This window comes from Pimephales promelas, chromosome 24 (genome assembly GCF_988280905.1).
Source record: "Pimephales promelas chromosome 24, fPimPro1.hap1.1, whole genome shotgun sequence".
Classification (NCBI taxonomy): Eukaryota; Metazoa; Chordata; class Actinopteri; order Cypriniformes; family Leuciscidae; genus Pimephales; species Pimephales promelas.
The window spans coordinates 17067759-17091200 of record NC_142792.1 but is presented as its reverse complement, the minus strand read 5'-3'; the positions used below and the strand labels follow the sequence as shown (position 1 = coordinate 17091200).

The following is a 23442-nucleotide window of genomic DNA, read 5'->3' as shown; positions in this document are numbered from 1 at the left end:
ATCTCGCAATTCTGACTTTATATCTCATAATTCTGACTTCATATCTCGCAATTGTGAGATTAAAATGTGCAATTATTTATTTATTTATTTTTTATTCAGTGGCGGAAACAAGCTTCCATACTATCTACATACATACACATATACAGAATTTTGGATTAAATATAAAACCACATGATTAAATAACAAATGTAAGATTTATTTTTAGATTATACTGTATAATATAAACAAGAGCTGTGTTTACAGATTTATTTTTAAATAAAATAATCGTAAGTGTGTAAATATTTACATAGGCCTTTACTTGTACAGTATAAGTACTCATCATATGGTGAAGACATGATGCTTCTGCTTATTAGATATATGAAAATGTTAAAACCAAAGCTATGCCCTTGGTCTGAGAGAAGAGATAGAGAGAAGTAGAGGCTCGGCTTACCTGCTCTGAGGTAAACGTTATCTGAGAAATAAACAGACAGGAAAAAAAGATGACCAACAAATACACACTAAACATGCACACCCGCGCACGTACAAACAAACCACTACCTTTTTTGATGCTAATCAAACATGATTAAACAAACAATATTCCTGGCTGCGCATGGAAATTTTTTTTTTTTAATTAAGCTTCTGTACACACAATAAAACCTAATTAATGGGGTTTACTCACATTTGCACGAGTCATTTCATTTAGTCATATGTCTTCTGGCACTCACTGAAATTAACTTTGCTAATGTAAGGTGGATGAGGACAATAGTTTTCCATAAACCATTTGATTAAACGCTTAAGAACTATTTCTATCATCAGTTGCTTTCCTATCAAAACACACGATGTAAATTACAGCGATACATGTTGCAGTTGTTCACTGACTGAATGATTCAAATGTATTATCATATCACATCCTCCTCTAAATCACTTTAAAGACTTCCGAAATCACATATTGTGAAGTAGACACAACATTTGGTTTAAAATTTATTTTGCGCCCGTTAAAAACGTACTTTCCGTATAGTGTGAATGTGTGATGTGAATGAAATTCGGATGCACAACATTCGCCTTGTTGTCACTGTCATGTGACTTACAACATCATTCATAAATCCTCACCCGTGGCCTCATGGGATGGTAAAGTGTCCATTGAATGCGCATTTCAGAATCTCAATCACAAAAATCACACAAAAAAACTTAAGTATAATTAACTTGGATGTTTAAGTAGCTTCAACTTAAATTACATGAAACTGACTTAAAAAATTGAGTTGGGATAATTGCTTAACTTGTTTTGATTAGTTAAAGTAATGTAAAAACATGTCAACTTATTGATCATATAATTTTGCTTGTTTTTTTTTTTCGAATGCTGTATATTCGGACATAATACTCTCTGTTGGCGTACTGTATATAGCAAAGTGTTTGATATCAGAGGATTTCAGAAAATTCAGTCCATGTTAGCTTATAGGCTAACATATGTATGTTAGAATTAATGCCCAATCAAATAATCTCTACAAAGAAAATTTCAATTTAACCCTATAAATTATAAATACGTCATGAATCAATACAATCTGACCCTGACATAAAACAGCAAATTATGGTTTATCTCAGCTTATGCTAATTGTCATACATTATTTCATTTATTTATTTCCTTTTGCAAGTCAATTTTCAATTGATGGTTGGGAAAGAAATGTCTATCTGTGGTTTATAGAGCTGTGATGTAAACGCTCACAAAAAAAAAAGGGGGAGGAGTGTTTTGGTATGTCCCGCCCCAACTTCCTGTTTCAACATATCAACACAGGAAAGTAAACAACACGTGTAAAACCTTTTCATGGATTCTTTAGGTTCTTTATTCTTAAACATTAGTTCCATTTTGAAGAATATTTCAACCAAAGATTCTGTATATTTGAAGTATGAGTGTGAACGTTGTGTTTGTTTGTCAAACTTCATCTTATCTTAAAAATGCAAACACAGATTTTATCTATTTCTTCTGAAAACACACACACTGAGAGAGAGAAAAACAGACAGACAACTTAAGCAACTTCACACTAAAAAAGAAATAAAGGCCATAACGTAAACCTAAATGCATATTCATATTCATTAAGAATAGCTAAAAATAAATATAAAAGGGCTTACGACACTTTCATATACATTAGGTTGTACTATTTTAGGAATGTTTCAGATTGAGCATACATAGTCATTTAAGCTATATAGAAAGCTGATAGAAAATTATTTCTACAAATACTTTCACTCTTGCAACCGTATACATTCATTTCATCAAACTGACATAAAAATGAACGTATTTTCAGTGGTGTAATAAGCTAGGTTTCCATCCAAAGTTGTGAATTTAACTTGGAATATTGCATAAAGCATTTGCGACTAAAGTTTATAATAAATGACCTGTGCCTCAGAGTGTGAAACGATAAAGTTATCTTGCTGTGCAGCGAGATGGGTCCGCTGGTCGGTTCATTTATGCATCCCATCTCCAAAGTCAAATGTCTTTTTTGTATTTCCATCGTAGTTTATGCGCATATTTTCTCATCCGATAAAAAGTTTTTCCATATCAGTTGAGTCCATACATTTTTCTTATGCGCATTTTTAGAATTTATGTGCATTTTGTCCTTTCCGTCAAGCAAAATGTGCATAAAAATAAGTGGATGAAAACATGGCTACTTGCATCTTCCACAAATGCTTTCCATAGAGTTGAATTTTTCATTATTCATACTGTATTCCATAGAGGAGTTAACACCGAATACTGTTTTAATATGCACGACTGAAGGATGTATTAAACAGATACATTTGAAATATAAATGACAAACATCCAACACTGCAATCGAATAAAAATGGCATAATTTTCTCATTGTTGAAGATATGCATCCTACTAAAAATATACAGTCATCTGATTATTATCGCAAAAAAATAAAAAACCCTTCAACATGATTTAGCAATAATCACAGAATGTAACACATGACTGTTTGCAATCAAGTACATGAAATGTATAAGGTTGAAAGAGAAAATATGAATGTGCTACTGACACACACCTCAAGCCTTAAGGGTTAGTTGTAACGTAATATTATAACATGACTGGGATCAGCATTGTCTGTTATTGTTGTTAGACCTGTCAAGCATGCATCTGTCAATTATCTTTATAGTTCACAACCTTTTCTGCCAAAATAACCTTTTCTGATTTGAGCGAAACGGATATTGTCAGATTCTTCTAGAATAGGTATAAAGTATTAATGAAACAGAGGTTGCGATAATTTTTTCTTTCCCTTTTTAAAAAATAAAGTAAAACAGCACATTATATGTAATTTTACTGTAAAACCCCGTCAAATATGTTTTTTTTGTTGTTGTTTTTTTTGCTAATTTTAAGGACAATCAACTTGGTCATTAAGTCATTACATTAAATTGACTTTAAAAAGTAGTTGAATATTGTATAACATAAAAACAAGTTGAAAGTTGACTTATTTTGATGACTTAAAGCAATGTAAAAACAGTTGTCATAACTTTTTTTTACAGTGAAGTGAAAACTATGACTTATAATGTACGATCAAAAATAAGTAAAAGGACATTTCCAGAAATCCCTGCATTACACATCACATATTATTATTTTTTTTTTTTATACATGATTTCTGTTTTGTGTCAAAAAAAACTTTTGCTGATAATTTCCTCACCCCCATGTCATCCAAGATGTCCATGTCTTTCTTTCTTCAGTCGAAAATAAATTAAGGTTTTTGATGAAAACATTCCAGGATTTTTCTCCATATAATGGACTTCAATGGGAACCAAACGGTTCAAGGTCCAAATGACGGTTTCAGTGCAGCTTCAAAGGGCTTTAAACGACACCAGGCGATGAATAAGGGTCTTATGTAGTGAAACAATCGGTCATTTAAAAAAATAAATACAAAATTTAAGTTTTGTAAACGTCTTGTTAAACGTCTGGTGTCGTTTAAAGCCCGTTGAAGCTGCACTGAAACTCTCATTTGGACCTTGAACCGTTTGGTTCCCAATGAAATCCATTATATGGAGAAAATCCTGGAATGTTTTCATCAAAAACCTTCATTTCTTTTCGACTGAAGAAAGAAAGACATGACATTATCAGCTTTGGTACTTAGTAGTAGGTATATTAACATTGTATCACTCAATGAAATATATGTTTATAAGTTTAAAATATATTAAAATATTTTTTGCAGTGAATTTCTGGCAACCACTGATGCCAGTTTTTTTTTTTTTCATAAACTTGGGTTATTTTTTGTACAGTGTATTGTGACGTATATTTGAATGAAACAGCTTTTGAACAAAACAAAAAAAGTAAGTCGGGACTTGATTTTGAGGATTGTTGTGATGTCATGTGATGGACAAGTTGTCCCGCCTTCATGCCGGTAAACACATCATCAGTTAAAAAAAAGATATCGCTCGATGTGCACAGATAAATCATTTATGATAAATACTGCAATGGTACGTTTAAAAAATAAGAATTGTAAATTTTGATTTCATAGTCACTAACAGTTTAGCTAATTACTCTACAATCCCTGTTATCTGGAGTGTGCGGTGGTTCATAAAGATATTGAGTCTGTCAACCATTAGTTAATCCACCAAATTATGATTTTAGATGTCTTGGAAGAGATCAGGCCACAAGTTTATATAAATGACATGATATAAAAAAATCCATTACATCTAAGAGCACTGTGTACTGTATATTATTAACACCACACATCATAAATCTGTAGTATCTGCAGTAGGCAAACGGCAAAGTTCCGCTTTACCAAAGTACCTCAATGAAATGGTCATGACTAGCCTGTGGCCTTAGAACAGTTATACATGTGTTAAGGTTCCCCCACCTTTGACCAATCAATGGAAATGTTTCCACTCGTTTGTGATTTTTGCAAATAATTTTCTAGAACGAGCTGAGCTGGTCATTCACACAGAACACGTTTTTACATTCCACTGCTCTACTTTTCCATTGTTTTTCAATGTAAACACACTAGACAGGCAAGTTTTGACCACTGCGTGCATGTTACTGCATCCAAAAAACGCTCAAGTTAAAAGAAGTGCTACTTAGAAAATGCGTCTTAGAGCAAAAACGCAACAAAGAGCAAAAACTAGGAAGAAATGACTTTATATAAATATATATAATTCATTTATATGACTTCTATAAACATGAAAATCACGATTTTAAAGTTCTGATCCAAATCTATCACTGTAAAAATCACATTTTTTCTTTTGTCAAATCAACTTAAACAATTAATTTAGTTCAGATAACTTATTATTTTAAGTTTCTGAAGATTAAATCATTCTCCTTCATTGTATTAACTCACTTTTTCCAGTTCAATCAACTTAAAATTTTAAGGCAACCAGGTTACTTACTTTTTTTTTAAATTAAACCAACAATATTTTTTACAGTGTATTTAACGTTATACATGTTTTTTTTTTATTTCTTACATTATTACTACTACTTGGTTGAAAATCAAAAATATGCATCTTTAGCAACTGCATTTATAGCGATTAAAAATGAAAACATTCAAATAATAACTTTTAGTTTAATAATTAATTTCTCCCCCATACTGTAAAAACTATTTTCAAGATTTGTTATCAATAAAATAATTAAATAATTTATTTAGTTCGGATAACTTATGATGATTAAATCAATCTCCTTCATTGTATTAACTCACTTTTTCCAGTTCAATCAACTCAATTTAAATGTTTAAGTACAATCAACTTGGATGTTTAAGTAACTTCAACTTAAATTACATTAAACTGACTTAAAAAATTAGGTGAATCTTGTACAACTCATAAAAAGTGATGAAAATTGCTTAACTTATTTTGATGAGTTTGACTTATTTTGATTAACTCCACAGACAGACATTTCCAAGAATTTCACTTCTAATTCTAATTCTATTTTATTCTACTCCAATGAATCTGCTGTTCAGGATGGTGAACATCTTCAACAAATGAGTAACTTGTCCATGTGTTCTCCACTAAACATTTACCTGACCAGTTTCCATTTGAATAGAACATTTTACGCATCTTAACCCTTCTCTAACTAAATTTGGGCCTCTATCCTGCAACGGACTGTAAATACAGTAGCAAAGTTGCCCAATCCTGTTCCTGGAGATCCTGCAGAGTTCAGATCCAACCCTGATCAAACACAACTGAAGCCGCTAATTAAGATCTTCAGAAGCACTTGTGAGTTTAATCAGGGTTGTATCTGAACCTCTCCAGGAACAGGATTGGCTAGCCCTGGTCTATAGCAAACAAACAATTTTACCTAGACCAACATGACAAAATAAACATTGTGTGAAGCATTCAACTATATTTCCGAGACTACAGTAAGAACTTCACCAAAAGCAGCAAGTGACGCATATAATAGCAAGCGGTGGATTAATATATAAAGAAGTGTGACTGATTACCAGTGCTGTTTTTGCCTGAACATTGATATCAGGGTTAAAGTTCATGAAGAAATGATATGGTCCACTGAATAACATTGATAACAAAGGATCAATCCAACCGTTGGGAGAAGATAATCCATTTATACCTAAAGACTTTCCAGCTGTTACAGAAGCTACCGTACATGAAATCTCAATGCGTGTATTTTCATACAACTTTGCATTGTTCGTTTATTAGTATTTAAACCCTTTCTACGGTTGATTGTTAGAATAAACAAGGTGGGCCGCTCTAGTCAGAAGAAATGCATGTGTGTGTGTGTGTGTGTGTGTGTTTAAATGTTTGTTGTTTAGACGGGAGGGACCGCTTTAAAATGAACTTAATCTGTGTTTGAATAGACATGTATCTCTGAATTTGAGTGCATTTGCGCCTTACCTTCAGGGGGCTGAAGCGTTTTGTTGTTCTGAGCGCACCAGCCGACAGGATGAAGTTCGGCTGTCATGACGTCACACCAGAAATCAGCCTTGCGGTCGTCTCCATAGCCACAGTAGCGTAACAATAGCAACTGACCACATGTGGTTATGATGGTGGCCACCCAATATGTATCCAGACTGCCCTTGTTAGCTACTTCAAGCTTCATTCCAGGCTGAAAACTGCTCTGAAGGCTGAGCTCCACCTGCGAGGGTTCAATCAGAATTGGTATTATGAATAAGTATTCCTCCATGAAAAAGTATGGGCTTATTGACGGCTTTAAATTGTAAAAAAGAAAAAAAAAATCGAATAACCGTTGTAATGGGTGTGATTCTCAACTGGTTTTACTTCTGGGCTCAAATTTGGCATCAAGTAGCAACCCAACACAGCACCAAATCTAACCTGTATTTCATGTTGTCTGGGTTGTATTTGTAGCGTGAGAGAATGTTACACGTCAGCTCATGTATAGAGTAGTTGACATTCGAAGTGGATCAAAACCCTGCATTAAAGTTGTACATGAATTTTAAACAATACCCGTTCTTAGGACAACTTTCATGAACTTGCTGGATCCACTTAAAAGAGTAGTTCACTTTTAAAAATACCTTTTGCTGATAACCCCCATGTCATCCAAGATGTCCATGTCGTTCTTCAGTTGAAAAGAAATTAAGGTTTTTGATGAAAACATTCTAGGATTTTTCTCCATATAATGGACTTCAATGGGAACCAAACGGTTCAAGGTTCAAACGACCGTTTCAGTGCAAACTGTTCAAAGGGCTTTAAACGACACCAGGCGATGAATAAGTGTCTTATCAAGCGAAACGATCGCTCATTTAAAAAATAAAATAACAAAGTTTAAGTTTTATAAGCTCAAATGCTCGCCTTGCTCTGTTCTGTTATGCGCGTTCGTGACTCTCCTATTCAAACTCATTCATCAAAATGAACAAATCTTTTTTTGAACTGAACGAGTTGACTCTGGAAAAGATTTGTTCATTTTAAATGAATAATCATTTCGCTTGATTCACCGTCTGGAATCGTTTAAAGCCCTTTGAACAGTTTGCAGTTTGCACTGAAACTGTCTTTTGGACCTTGAACCGTTTGGTTCCCATTGAAGTCCATTATACGGAGAAAAATCCTGGAATATTTTCATCAAAAACCTTAAATTCTTTTCGACTGAAGAAAGAAAGACATGGACATCTTGGATGACATGGGGGTGAGTAAATTATCAGCAAATGTTTTTTTTTTTTTAAAGTGAACTACTCCTTTAAAATGTTGACCACTATATATATACAGTCTATAAAAACATACTTAAACAGAATTTCATGAAATAGCTCTCTTGTTATTAAAGTAGTTATGTTCACATTCACAAACCACTATAATTTCAACAGGCAAACATGATTTGGCTTGTGCAATAACTAATGCAATTTTCTTCAGATTCTGAACGGATTATCGCCTGGAAAAGCGTGCATAAAAGCGCTCCCTTTAATCACTAAGCTGTCACTCATCTCAATTCATTGCAATCTCTCAATCTCTGACTATACAATGCACATCTTATTTAGCCTATATAACGTCACAATGTCAAACCCACTAGATTTTATTACTACATTTAGTTTAAATATGCAGCAGCATATTTGGTTCAATAAAGAAATATATTGTGTGTTCTCACATGTCTGAATGAAGTGTGAGGTGCAGCAGTGGCTCCAGTCTCTTCGAGGTACTCCTCCCAGTTAAAATCCACCTCCTCCTCTGCACAATCCATGCCTGTTAGGAGACAGAGAAAGAGTGTTTGTATATGCATGCATGTTAAAGTTGGTACTGGTATTGGAATGGTATGGCTAGAAATAGGATGAAACATTTTATATAATATGCAAGTAAGTACACGAATTACATAAATGCAAACTAGCTCAATTTCACGTGTTATTGTGTGTTCCAAAACGTCCCAATGCTATTCTTAAAGTCCCCCTGCAGTCATTAATTTTATCCCTAAAATTTTTTATCTTTAATCACCTTGAAAAAAAAATTGTCATGCCTTAAAATATCTGGATTATAACTCTACACCCTTGCTTCATTTAGTATACATGATTCTATGAATATGCAAAGTAGCCCCGTCTCCACTCACTCACACCAGCTCGATGTAACTCGCTGCTTCACTACCATAGTGCATCATCGGAGAAATCAACTAACTAGTTGCGACTGTTTCCCGAAACCCACTGTCGCAAAGTATCGTTCAACCACGTTGGTTTCGCACGTGGTGGATAATAACTACTTTTAATGAGCTCCAATTAACGCTAGAATTGTTTTATATAAATTACAGACATGTTATCTGAGGACTATTTCTAATTGCTCTCAGTTATTTTGCTTTGTTACCAGACTCAATATTTGGCTCGTTCTTACATAGTGGAGAACGTTCGCAACGTGCGCACTCTTCAAAATCGGTACTTTAAATCTTTTGAAAAACTAAAAGACGTAAATTACATTTGTATGTATTCTAATTAAAAGGCTCTAGTTGTACTGAATGTCAGCTTGCTTATTATTACGTCCAAATGTGATGCAATATAGAAGCGATGGCGCTAACCACAGGTCGTTCAAACCACACAACTTTGCGATGCTGTTTGCGAATGTTCGTTGGAACGATTGTTTCGGGAAACACCGACTCGTTGAACTATGCTGATAATGACGGAACTTGCGACCATAGTTGGCTAACGATGCTTTCGGGAAACGCACCCCAGATCTATTTTATACAATGATTACCCCCAAAACAAATGGACTTTTTATTGCTCAACATGTGCTAAAACATCCATTCATAATATCATACTAACTTGCCTAGCCACAAAGGTTAGAAAGCAGTGAAGCATATCTAGCAAGATAATTAGCACAAAACAATCCTATAAAAAAACGGTAAACTACTGGAAACCGTGGTTGCCAGCACCATACCGTAACTATACGGTGTGTTACTGTTTTTGTGTTAGAGCATATAGCTGTTAAATTAAAGTTTTAAACTGTAGCTGACAAAACAGTATTTGGCTGTTAATTTCAAAAACAGTAAAACACGGTATTTTTATGGTATGATGCTGGCAACCACAGATGCCGATATCAAATCTAACATATTAGGTGCGTTCCATTCGACAGGGTCCCTACGCAGTGTTCACTGCTCCCTACTCCCTGAACACGGTTTATCATTTGAAGTGGACTTCACTGACTTGCTGTGAAGAGATGTATCGATGTTCCCTTATTCCCTATGGCGTTTGCAGTGCCCTTCGAACTGAACATGTTTGTTCCCTTCGAATTGGAATCTCACTTAAGATGGCGAAATACCCTGTGAAGTCCACTTCGCAGTCCACTTACGGTCGAATGGAACGCACCTATTGTTCACTCCATTGTTAATTCACATCGAATTAAATACAGTTTCTATCCTGACTATAACCTATAGAAATGCTGGATTATTAACTCGGTAATTATTGTATAGCACAATCCTGTAAAAAAAACGGTAAACTACTGGCAACTGTGGTTGCCAGCACCATACTGTAACTATACGGTGTGTTACTGTTTTTGTGTTAGAGCATATAGCTGTTAAATTAAAGTTTTAAACTGTAGCTGACAATACAGTATTTGTCTGTTAATTTCAAAAACAGTAAAACACCGTATTTTTATGGTATGATGCTGGCAACCACAGCTGCCGATATCAAATCTAACATATTGTTCACTCCATTGTTAATTCACATCGAATTAAATACAGTTTCTATCCTAACTAAAGCCTATAGAAATGCTGGATTATTAACTCAGTAATTATTGTATAGCACAATCCTGTAAAAAAAAAAAAACACGGTAAACTACTGGCAACTGTGGTTGCCAGCATCATACCGTAACTATATGGTGTGTTACTGTTTTTGTGTTAGAGCATATAGCTGTTAAATTAAAGTTTTATACTGTAGCTGACAAAACAGTATTTGGCTGTTCATTTCAAAAACAGTAAAACACCGTATTTTTATGGTATGATGCTGGCAACCACAGCTGCCGATATCAAATCTAACATATTGTTCACTCCATTGTTAATTCACATCGAATTAAATACAGTTTCTATCCTGACTAAAGCCTATAGAAATGCTGGATTATTAACTCAGTAATTATTGTATAGCACAATCCTGTAAAAAAAAAAAAACACGGTAAACTACTGGCAACTGTGGTTGCCAGCATCATACCGTAACTATATGGTGTGTTACTGTTTTTGTGTTAGAGCATATAGCTGTTAAATTAAAGTTTTATACTGTAGCTGACAAAACAGTATTTGGCTGTTAATTTCAAAAACAGTAACACACCGTATTTTTATGGTATGATGCTGGCAACCACAGATGCTAGTAGTTTACCGTTTTTTTTGTTTTTGTTTTTTTACAGGATTATTTTTTACAGTGAAATCGTTTCAAAGCCTATATCAAATCTAACATATTGTTCACTCCATTGTTAATTCACATCAAATTAAATACAGTTTCTATCCTGTCTATAACCTATAGAAATGCTGGATTATTAAAACAAAACAGCATAGCAAACTAATACACTATCTGAAAATATTGCAGTTATTTTAGATCATCTAAAAGAAGGACTGTGTGTGAAGAAGGACTGTGGTTTGGATCTTCTGCACTGATGATGTCATTACAATCTCTAGTATGTGAAAAGCTGATAATTGCATCCTTCAAACATGTTGAAGTCTTCAAAAAAAAAACAGCATATTGCATTTGCCTCTACTTTTATTGGCTCTAAAACTGAACCGGATTTGAATATTGCCACTTTGACACTTTTAACACATCTATCATTTATTTTAACTCAGACTCTCTCAGAGCAAATTTTTTTGCTTCGCTTATGCTAGGCCTACATTTATTCTAACGAATTCAATTCCCAATAAAAATAAAGGTTCCAGTTGGGACTAAAAAAAAAGTTTTATGATGTCAAATAACTTTTTATTCTCTAGTTCTTTAGAAAACCATCTGTACTGGTGCTTAACTCTTTCCCCGCCATTGACGGAATTTTCCAGATAAAAAACAAACGCTTGGATAAAAGGTTCTGTTTCTTTCTTTTGATATATTGCAAGTTCAGATATCCACACAACAAAATATTCTGATGGCCATGATTATTCATTTATTTATTTTTTTGGAAATGATCAAAATGCTGCTTAAAAAATAAATAAATATGATCTGAAGAATAATGTAAGATTTTTTCGCACACCTCATGAACACCTTTGATTATTATAAGAAAAAAAAAGGTAAGGTGCTCCAAAGAACCATTAAGGAACCTTTATTTTTAGAAGTGAAGAGCAATGAATAATGCATACATTGTGACACTAATGTATTTTTCTTCTATTGAAGTCCCTGGTTTCAGATGGAACTATGAACAAGAAGTGCACTTTAACACACCGAAACCACTTCCTTGCAAATGACTCACTCAATATTTGCCATGATGACAGAGTGTGTGTGTGTGTGTGTGTTGTGTTATAAACACAGCAGATGAAAAATATTATGGTTCTGTCACTCATTTCTGAGACATTTGGGGGGTGTTTCGCACAAACCCTGGTCGAGAAAAACAAAAACCGAATAAGAAATTGACATGACAAGAATTCATTTTGACTTAAATGAGGGAAATATTTTGTTCCAGTTGACCAGAATCTGCATCCAAAATTCTGTCAGAAAGAAATGCCATCAATTTATCATAAACTGGGCAATATATATATATATATATATATATATATATACTACTGACCATTATAAATATAAGCAAACATTTACATTATTAGTATCAAAAAGTAGGTTTGCTTTTTCTTTTCGGCGATGAGTAATTTTCAAATGACGAACAAATACATTCATTGCTGCTGTCATTTGGATGTCTTGATTTGTGTGGGTTCTTTGTGGTTCAGCCAGCACAGTTGGGCCTGTGGGTGGAAAGACACCTCCGGATTGAAGATGCGGGATTAAAGTGAATTATCAACCCTAATAATCTATGATGTGGACTGTTTCCGAATAAATCCAGATTTTAGATTTTAGGCAGGCGGTACTATCGATTATAGCTCATGTTGAGCCAGATGCCCCCTCTCGCTCTAATCCAGGACTTGTTCAATTGTGGAAGGGAGAATTAAAGGATTATTGGAACACAATGTAGTGCTGCGTTTCTTATTAAAATAAACGGCTCTGGCCTTTTTCAGTCTCAGACGCATTTAATTATCCATTTTAATCGTGCAACTTTGAGAGAGGAATTGTTAAGTTAAACTGATGGTTCATCTGTCCATTGTTTAGTTTAGCAGGTTTTAATACTTTTTTTTTCCTCCTGATAATTTTACGCATCAACTTGAAAACTTGAGCTCTCAGCGCACAAATTGCTTTTATTCGTGATTTGACTATGTGCCTTATTATTTGCCTAATGTTTTCCAGGAAGTTCCATGCTATTAGGAATGTAGGAAATGCGTATGGCAAGAACCCTGAAATAGCCCAGTTGAAATAATGTGAACGGACTGAGAAATCTATAAATTACTGTATTCAATCACGCATCAGCACTTAAAGCACAAACTTCAATAATGGTGCAGAGTGGGAAAAAAGAGCTCTGCACTCTCAGACAAAATGATACAAAAGCTGTCAATGGGACAGAACACTTTAAAAAGGTTGAATATGTACCATTTAGGTAATACTAAAATACTAAACTTAGGTTTCATGATTTGTAATCACTACATTTTTTCTTTTGTCAAATCAACTTCGATAATTTATGTAGTTCAGACAACATAATATTTTGAGTTTCTGGTGATTAAATTAATTTCCTTCATTGTATTAACTCATTTTTTTCCATTTCAGTGAACTTAAAATTTTAAGGCAACCAGGTTACTTTTTTTTTTTTTTAAGTTTGTTCCTTTAATGCACTCTTTAGGTACAAACTAGGTGTATATTTTGAAAGGGTATACTTTTTTTCTAAGAGTGTGCACATAAGTGAGAGTGACAACAACATAAAAGCAGCAAACAAAACTAACAGTAATCTATAATAGGCTAATTAAAGCTGCAGTGCATGTTGGGAACTCAAGCAGGTATGGTCTTATAGTAAATGCAAGTCTTTAAAATGTGGAAATGAGAGTAAAATAGCTAGTTTATTTCTCTATTTTTACACAATGTGCTAAGTATTTCTAAGCCAATCACTTAATTTTCCTCAGTCAAGTTGAAAAAATCAAGTTGAAACTGAGTGTGAATGTCAAAAATGATAAGTCAAATAGATAACAAGTTTGTATAATAGCATAGTCTACAAAAAGCATCTCTATGCCACTGAAATATGATGCCACAGGCTATATGCCACTGAAATATGATGGCATCACTTCTCAAAAACATAATGATGACATCAAGTTTTTCAGTTATTTACGCTTTACCGCACAAAGAAAAATACCCGTGACATCATTCTCTGTAAAAACACCTTTATGACCTTATAAAGGGAAATTCATGCTGTTGGCCTACTCAGAGAAGTGATGATAACGCTATAAAACGTCATGAAGGGTATTATCCAAATAAACATTAATTCCTGCACTGCAAGCCAATATGTTTAACTAGCAAAAGTTCGCCCCAAACCTACTTAAATGTGTAATTCTGTCTAATTAAGTTAGTATTGGAGTATTTTTTTTTAATTGAAAGCAACATTGGGTACAAATTCGTTTTCATGCTCATGTCGTGACGTCCAATGACATTACGTCACAACGGCCTGAACGTAAATGACATTATTCAATCCACAACGGACGGTCACCCGATCTTTGCGACCCGAGGCTAAACTATCTTGTTACCTTATGACATATCGCATATCTCAACTCACTCACAGACTGCACATCTAAGTGTTTATGCGTTAACGATGCTTTAATTATGGATTACCAGTCCTTAACATGTTACATAATCACGACGTAGGCCTATGCGAATTATATAGCGTGCAAATGACTTCCAGAGACCTTTCAAAGCAATTTCAGTCTATATTCGTTGCCACCCCAAAATCCTCCACTATATTTTTTTATTAAATCCTCCACTATATCCTATGCTATATTTTGTAATAAATAGCCTGTAGGCTAAGTAGACTACTTAATGTCCGATAGTACAGAACGTTCTCAAGCTGCGCGTGCTGTTGCTATGGCTACCTCCTCAGAGGAGAGCAACTGATGTTTACTAGTTATTTGGCCGCAACAACTCATACAACCTAAACTTTTGTGGCCCCTGAAAAAGTTGTAACCTATAACGCGAGCATACTTGTCTAAATTTGGACCACTCATCCATCTGTTTTTGACTTAGGCTACTTTTGGGTGTTCATGCTGTTATTAGCCGCTCAACATCTTCTCCTCAGGTGTCGTAGTCGTTTTGTTCTTCTGCACTTATTTTTTTACCCAAATGAAAAAAGGTGTTCTGTCTCAAATGAAGGCACAATCGATTCAGATGTCAAGCTTTATTGAAGCGTACGTCAGGCTGCTTCAACACATCGACTATATGATGAATTTCATGAAGGCTATTTGATCTATGCTACTTCTCATACGGTTTTATTAAACAAATGCTTCTTTAATAGGGCTGCTATGCTTATGCTATAGTCTAAAAAAAGGCTATAAAGAGACTTATTCGAGCTCATCTTTTCCAGGTCAGACAGAGAATTAAAAGGGAATATAATTTCATATCAATTCATCACGTCGTCAAATGCGTGACTCCATTTCCGCTTCGTTAATGCTGCGAGTTTAATCCGCCCGTATGAATTAACGGATAAAACCCTAAAGGATTTACGGTGACATCCACTACGTATAGGCTAATCAAATAAATAACTCGCATTTTAATGAAAATTAATCGCCTTATACAAATTCACCACAATCGATTTTATAAGAAACATTATGGTTTAGGCTATTCCAGCTTCTTGAAACTGCATGGCTCATGAACTGTTTGATAAATGAATAATATGAGAATAAAATGTTGTCTCCCGCATTTAGCACAGCTCAAAGCGAAACAGGAAATATTGTATGAGCATGTGAGATACTACTGTACTTTACACTCTCTAAAAGTATTGCAGCGGAAAAAAACGACACCGACGTCGGCAAACGACAACTTTGAATTTAATTCATTAAACCACGTCCAGGTGCAGCGAAAGAAACGAAAACGGGATGCGTAAACAACGCGGTTTTATTTTTTCCTTCTTCAAAGATTTTGCATGGCAGTTTTAACACACCTTAACCCGCCATGTTGAAAGTGGTTTTGACACATGAGGAACGAGGATTTCGGACCATATTCTGCGCACCTGAATCGCACGTACACCGACCGGTTCGTGACGTTCAAAAACATTTCTATGAACACCACCCGAATGTGTAAACTTAAGAGTTGATATTCAAGCGTGAGCATTGTGTCCTTTGAAATCGAAAGGAGGTCAAATGGCAGTTTGAAAATAAAGTCAATACAGGGCGAGAGTATCTTTGAGGAAGAACGCGACACGAAAATATCGCTTGTTACATAAACGTTATTTTTCAACATTTTCAGAGCGCGTCTCTTCAGATCGTAAATATTTTTGTCGACATAATCGAAAGTGCGGTCGCTCGACATTCGTTTTGTAAATTAAGGTTACTTTATTGTTCGGACCGTTTTATCAACTCTTGCGCAGAAGCTGTAGCCTATATTTCTGACTGTTACAAACAACCTCCAAATGTTTTTAACGAGGAAAAAGCGTCTGTACGCGGAAATTCGCGCATAGAAGCACGAGTCCGTGTCAGACACGATCACTATTACAGAATGAAGTTCATGCGGATAATGTAGTTTTTACCTTATGCGAGTTTTTTTCCGTCTATCCGAATTGAGTGATCCGGTGTTCTGGGTGAAGCAGGAGCGGTGTGTGTCTGTAGCCTATGTATGTGTGTGTGTGTGTGTGTGTGTCCAATATGGCATCATCCCGCGTCTGCGCATGTCTCTACATCTACAGATTATTTTCAAGCCGACTCCTTCATTGACCTTTACAGTTGCAAAATTTGTTCTGCCCATTATAAATAGAAATAGGCCCGAGCCCCCGCCTCCCTCGTATGGGGAAACTCATGGCTGTGTCTAAAAACCTCGCGAGCCTCCCGAGTGGACAGCATTTGGGCATTCATGCGTACATCACTTTTGGACATTAGTGACGCGTGCATCGTTTTTGGAGCTACTGTCTATTTGATGGACAAAAAATGCTGTCCAAGAGATTGAAGGTCCAAAAAATACAGATGGAATGCTTTCTATTTAGGTAACTCACTAGGTTTTGAGACACGGACAGTGTAAACAAGAGGGGGCTGCTGTTGCAACCTCACTTGTTTTCACTTGCGCAAAAATAATTTGTAAGACGCTTGAAAATGTAAAGCGGTCAGACATATTTTAATGTATGGTTCAAAGTGATATTTTATGGTGAAACCACTTAAAATAATAAAAACAAAGAGGAAGAAATAACACTACCCTTGTTTCTAATTTACATCACATAGCTTAAAGAAGGGTACAATCTATACAAAACAAAAACCTTCACAAATAAAAGTCATGTTTTCAGTTCATTAGAGTCATGTTAATTGAAATTATAGCCTACTGTGTGAGTTTAGTCATAGGGAAAAACAAACAAACAACTGAAGTAAGTTTCACAGAAAATGAAATAGCTACTATCATCATTCACCTAAAAATATGACTACTTCACTTTTAAAAATAAAGGTGCCGATTTTACAACTTCAATGTCATTTTCCAAGAACCATTTTTGGTTCCCCAAAGTACCTTTCAGTGAAAAGTTCTTACACTAACTTTTTTGTTAGTGTAAAAAACTAAATCTGTCCCACTAAAGAACCTTTTGTGCAAAGGAAATGGATGTTAAAGTTTCTTCAATGCCTAAAGAACCTTTGTTTTTTTAAGATAGGAATATGACAATAATATTATGTAGATTTATGTAAAATGCAATCCTAATGGTTTATATGTTTGTTGTGGAACCAATGAGGTTTAATTTAACATGATTGATGTTTTTTACTTTTAATAAAAGCTTTTAATTTCGTTTTTTTAGGGTTAACTAACACAGCTTATTATAATAAACACTACAGTAGGCTACATCTTTAAAAATGTAAATTAACCGATGTATACATGATAATGTATTATTTTTGTTAATACATAAAGCATGAATTTATTATTGCAACAATGCTGTTAAGAAATGACCCATCTCAGACACATAAATTCAGTTCTCATATTGTCCTCCGTTGCCCTCCTGTGGTAACCACTTTTATTGCTGACTTGAATTTAAAAGTCAGATTAATATAGTTGACACTATAAATAAGTGCACTTAAATGGCTTTCAATAGGACTGGTGCAGAAGTAGGGGGTTAGTTTATCAGGCAACACCATAAACACTCACCCACACATATAAACACCCTCCTACACATTCTGTACAAGATGAAATTCCTTGTCCAGGAAGAAAAACTGATCTGATCTAATAAGCACCTCTTAGTGATGTTACAGTAACAGATGGTTCATGCCTTGTGCTTAATCTACAAGAGGAGACTTTGGCAAGCTCTTCCAGGGACAGATTACCATGAGACCTTGTGAGAGGAGATAGACAATGTGGGTCAATGCTTTATCCTCTCCATGCTGTGGTATGGTGCTAAAAAGTTTTGACTAGGAAATTAGCTCTGGATGTTATCTGGTTAGCCCAGTTGTTACCTTAAAGAGCTAATTCTACACTCTTAAAGAAAAAGGGTTAATTGGGACCTTTGACCTCTTGACCTAATTTTAAAGAATCCTTTATGCTAAAAATATCTAATGAGTTATTTCATTTTTTTCCCTAGTGGTTAAAGTATGTTTACGAGGTGTTTAATTCATGAAATTCAATCAAAATAAATTAAATGAATTGAAACAAAAATTAATTAATTCATTAAAGAATGATATGTATGAAGTGGGTGAAATCCGTTTAGAGTTCTATAGAACCTTTTTTTTTCTTCTGATAAAACACTTAAAATGACTTTTATGTATAACCTGTATAACCTAATCAGTTTGATTGTTAAATTACATTAAATCATTCTTAGCTTGAATAAAACAGTTAATTTAGATGTTAACACGTGAAACAAATTACGTTCTGAACAAATATTTTTACTGTGTATATTTGCATCAAAATCCCTAGTTTTAGTTAGCATTTTTCATGTCCAGTATATAAAATGTAAAAAAAAAATTTTTTTGAGTCATTAATTAATTACTTTTATTCTGCAAGGATGTGTTAAATTGATCTAAAGTTACAGTAAATACCTGTACCATTATAATTTTACAAAGGATTTCCGTTTCAAATAAGCAGCATGACTGTTTTCAACATTGATAACAATAAGAAATGTTTCTTGAATCAGCAAATGATTTCTTAAGGATCATGCTCTTTTGGGGTAATCCGAGTTACGTAATCAGATTACTTTTTCAAGTAACTGGTAAAGTTACGTATACCTTTAAATTTACAACAAAATATCTGAGTTTCTTTTTTCAAATAAGTAATGCAAGTTAATTTTTTTTCCCTTTAATTGACTGACAGATCTTTTGACCCCTTGTTGAAAGAAAGTATTCCCTGTGTGTGCTGTGTGTTAACATGATGGTTATTGTAGTTTTAGACTAAATGTGAGCGTGCATTTACTCATCCCTCTTGCGCAAAAACAGTTTCAGTATTCATCAAAATGAATAAAAACAGTCAAATGGAAACTCTGAATATTATTTTACCCTGCCATGATGTTAAATTGATGTTGGTAACACTTTACGATAAGGTTCATTTATTAAACATTAGTTAATGTATTAACTAACATGAACTAACCATTTGTTACTGTATTTGTTATTCTTTGTTAGCGTTAGTTAATACAAATCTAGCTGTTCATTGTTGTTCATGTTATTTCATAGTGTATTAATTAATGTTAACAAGATTTTTAAAAAGTATTAGTAAATGTTGACATTAACAAAGATTAATGAATGCTGAATAAGTATTGTTTATTCTTTGTTAATGTTAACTGATGAACCTTATTGTAAAGTGTTACCTTGATGTTAAAATATTATGCTATTTTAAAGATTTCTAAAAAAAAAAACATTTCTCAGGTCTCAGGACTTACATGCACCAAAGGTAAAAAAAAAAATAAAATAAAATAAAAAAACACTTTAAATTTCTCATAATATACATTGCACGTCACCTAATTTCTTAGGGTCTGAAAATGGTTAGTTTGAAGATTCTCAACCCCTCCTTTTTGCGATCCTACTCTGCTCGGAAATGACTCGATCTGTTCACTGTAAAATAAATAAAAAACCAAGATCAACAAGTTATGACAACATATGTTTTACATTACTTCAGTTTAATATAATTTAAATGACTTATACAGCTTAGTTGGTTGCATTTAAAAATTCAAGGCAGATTTTTTCCCTGGATTTCTGTTTCTTGTCATAATCTTCAATTAATCATAATCTTCAGTTGGATCCTGCTCTCCCTCGTCTCTGAGTCACCAAACGTTACAGGATACCTGACCAATACCCATGGATCCAGCAGATTAGCTTGTGTGCCTTCGGCGGAGGAGGGACACCACTGAAGGCTATACAGAGCTCTTTTGTGCTCTTGCCAGCTGTGTGGACTGGGAAGATAAAGTCCTTCAGGGCTTGAATCCCTTTGGACTCAACAAACCTGTTAAATCATGTCCGCCAAAAAGCAGATGTGACTTAACATTGGAAAAGTTAATTAATTATCCTCTAAGACTCTGCCTCTCTTCCTACAGTGTGGGATATATTGCTTCTCCCACATTGGGCCTCAGCACTTCCCAGCCAGGGGTGTCACCCTGTGCTACCTCATGCTCACTCCTTATTATGGCATGGTGGAGCGGGAGAAAGCTCCCTAGCCCGGTGGTCTCAGTGTTCCCAAGTCCAGTGGTCCCAGCACTCCTTAGCCCAGTGGTCCCAAGAATGGTGGTCCCAGCACTCCCTAGCCTGTTGGTCCTAATTGTGGTAATCCCAGTACTCCATAGCCTGTTGGTGCCAATGCTCCCTTGTCCGGTGGTACCAGCACTCCCTTGCCCAGTGGTCCCAATTCAGATGGTCTCAGCACTTTCTAGCCCAGTGGTCCTAAGTCCTGTGGTCCCAGTGCTCCCTAGCCAGGTGGTCCCAAGCCTGATAGTCCCGCCCCCCTAACTCTTGTGGAACCATTACTACCTTGCCTGGTGGTCCTAGCCCAGTTTTTGTAAGCATAATTTGTCCCAGCACACCCAAGTCTAGTGGTACCAGCACTCCCTTGCAGTGGTCCCAATTCAGATGGTTCCAGCACTTTCTAGCCCAGTGGTCCTAAGTCCTGTGGTCCCAGTGCTCCCTAGCCAGGTGGTCCCAAGCCTGATAGTCCCGCCCCCCTAACTCTTGTGGAACCAGTACTACCTTGCCTGGTGGTCCTAGCCCAGTGTTTGTAAGCATAATTTGTCCCAGCACACCCAAGTCTAGTGGTACCAGCACTCCCTTGCAGTGGTCCCAATTCAGATGGTTCCAGCACTTTCTAGCCCAGTGGTTCCGGTCCCAATGCTCCCTAGCCTTGTGGTCCTAAGCCTGATGGTCCCAGCCCCCTAACTCCAGTGGAACCAGTGCTACCTAGCCTGGTGGCCCTAGCACTCCCTAGCCAAGTGTTATTAAGCATATTAGTCTCAGCACACCCAAGTCCAGTGGTCCCAGCACTCCCTTGCCCAGTGGTCCCAATTCAGATGGTTCCAGCACTTTCTAGCCCAGTGGTTCCGGTCCCAATGCTCCCTAGCCTTGTGGTCCCAAGCCTGATGGTCCCAGCCACCTAACTCCAGTGGAACCAGTGCTACCTACCCTGGTGGCCCTAGCACTCCCTAGCCAAGTGTTATTAAGCATATTAGTCTCAGCACACCCTAGACCAGTGGTCCCAATCAGGTGGTCCTAGCACTCACTAGCCCAGTGTTTGTAGGCAAATTTTTCCCAGCACACCCAAGTCTAGTGGTACCAGCACTCCCTTGCCCAGTGGTCCCAATTCAGATCGTCCCAGCACTTTCTAGCCCAGTGGTCCTGGTCCCAATGTTCCCTAGCCTTGTGGTCCCAAGCCTGATGGTCCCAGCCGCTTAACTCCAGTAGAACCAATGCTACCTAGCCTGGTAATTCTAGCACTCCCTAGCCAAGAGGCGACATACTGTAGGTCTCAAGCCCTGCAAACTTTGCTTCAGTGGTCCCAGAGTTTCGAAGTCTGGCAGTCCCTTCTTCAGTCCCAAAGACCCCACACCTGGTGGCCCCTGCTCCAGTGGTCCCAAAAGTGCTACCCCTGTCCTTACTGTTTCCTGTGGTGGCTACTATCATTTTGTTTGTCTGAGAACTGCACGCAGAACTCATTTCAGTGCTGGAGTCACACATCCACTGCACTTTCTGTTCTGCCATGGCCAGGAATGCAGTCTCCAAGTTCCCTGTGTTCCCTACCTGTATTGCTATAGCTAGGAGTAACTGTCCCTGAGTTTCGTGAGTTCCCCTATTTTGCCATGAAGGTTTTCTCCGAGTTCACCCTTAAGTGGTCTTCAGCTACACCATGGCCTTCAGTTTTCCCTTCCTGCACCAGCTCGGTTTTCTGCTTTGTCGGCTCTGCCTTGGCCTCCTGATTGCCTGTAGTCTTCTAATCCGCCATGGTACTCATTTCTGCCGATTCCATCTTCGCAGGCTTCACCATGGAAAGCGAAAAACAGTGTGCAGAGTATATCCAGTAGTCATGAAACAGATGGCAAAATGTAACCGGTACTACTTCTGTCGAGATTCTGAGGTGCAGCTGATTGACACTTTACTATCCCATGAGGTCATGAAGCGACGAACTGGCACAGGTACAGTACGTCACATGACAATGACAACATGTATGTCCAGATTTCATTCATACTACACATTCATACTAGAACATTCTTTTTTTTACAGTCACAAAGTAATTATTCAAAACAATAGAGTATGCCATTTCAAACACGGCAAAAGACTATGAACTTGATGATTAAATAAAATGTTTATGATTAAACTTCAAAATAAAAGATAATCTTTTATCTTAACAAAATCTATACAGACAAGACAACAGCTCAAATGCGCATGGTATTCTACGCCACATTGTAAATAAAGTCAACCTTAATATCAACAAATGAACAAATAGTTTACATATAGTCAATGTTATTTATTGTAAATACTGCTGATTACACCTCATTGTCATAATCTGTTTATATGTCATATGAAACGGTTTGTCTTTTAAGTGAAATCTATTTATCTGAATTTGATGCATATGTATTTTTTTCTGTTTATTTATGCTTCAGTTGTACTCCTATGCTCATTTGTCATGTTGCATGACTTTTTTAGAGTTATGATTCAGTGAAGCTGAAACAACCAAGCTGTCCCACCCCATTACACTCCTTTTACTGTGCGTCATGGCTGAGAAGAGGCTTTATAGAAATACAAGAAAAAAAGGAACAATGAATACCTGAGATGCTGCAGATGTTTTGATGAGAGGTTATTTGGTAACTATACTATAACTATTACTATTAATGAACATGGATTTTATAAAGTTCAAGAGTTGACCTGAATTGATGTGTCACACACAGTGGATTTGATTTGAACAACTGACTCCCTATTTCCCCATATATAAGGCCCAAAAT

At 35.9% G+C, this 23442-nt stretch overlaps 1 protein-coding gene and 1 long non-coding RNA gene across 3 annotated transcripts in view; one reads left to right on the top strand and one right to left on the bottom strand.

Moving 5' to 3' along the window:
• Positions 1-16808, bottom strand: part of sfmbt2 (Scm like with four mbt domains 2) — a 50227-nt gene extending 33419 nt beyond the window's left edge. The window contains exons 1-4 of one of the 2 annotated variants that reach the window (XM_039668550.2): positions 16603-16808; positions 8486-8580; positions 6787-7027; positions 431-451 (exon numbers count right to left, since the gene is read on the bottom strand). In XM_039668550.2, the coding sequence (XP_039524484.2) occupies positions 431-451; positions 6787-7027; positions 8486-8578 (355 nt within the window). In that variant the 5' untranslated portion in view covers positions 8579-8580; positions 16603-16808. The remainder of the gene's footprint in view (positions 1-430; positions 452-6786; positions 7028-8485; positions 8581-16602) is intronic. The other variant, XM_039668551.2, reaches the window with a different exon arrangement.
• Positions 1-23291, top strand: part of LOC148965197 (uncharacterized) — a 106761-nt gene extending 83470 nt beyond the window's left edge. The window contains exons 3-4 of the long non-coding RNA XR_016149802.1: positions 22478-22635; positions 23147-23291. This is a non-coding gene — a long non-coding RNA (uncharacterized LOC148965197). The remainder of the gene's footprint in view (positions 1-22477; positions 22636-23146) is intronic.
• Positions 23292-23442: the final 151 nt, after the last annotated feature.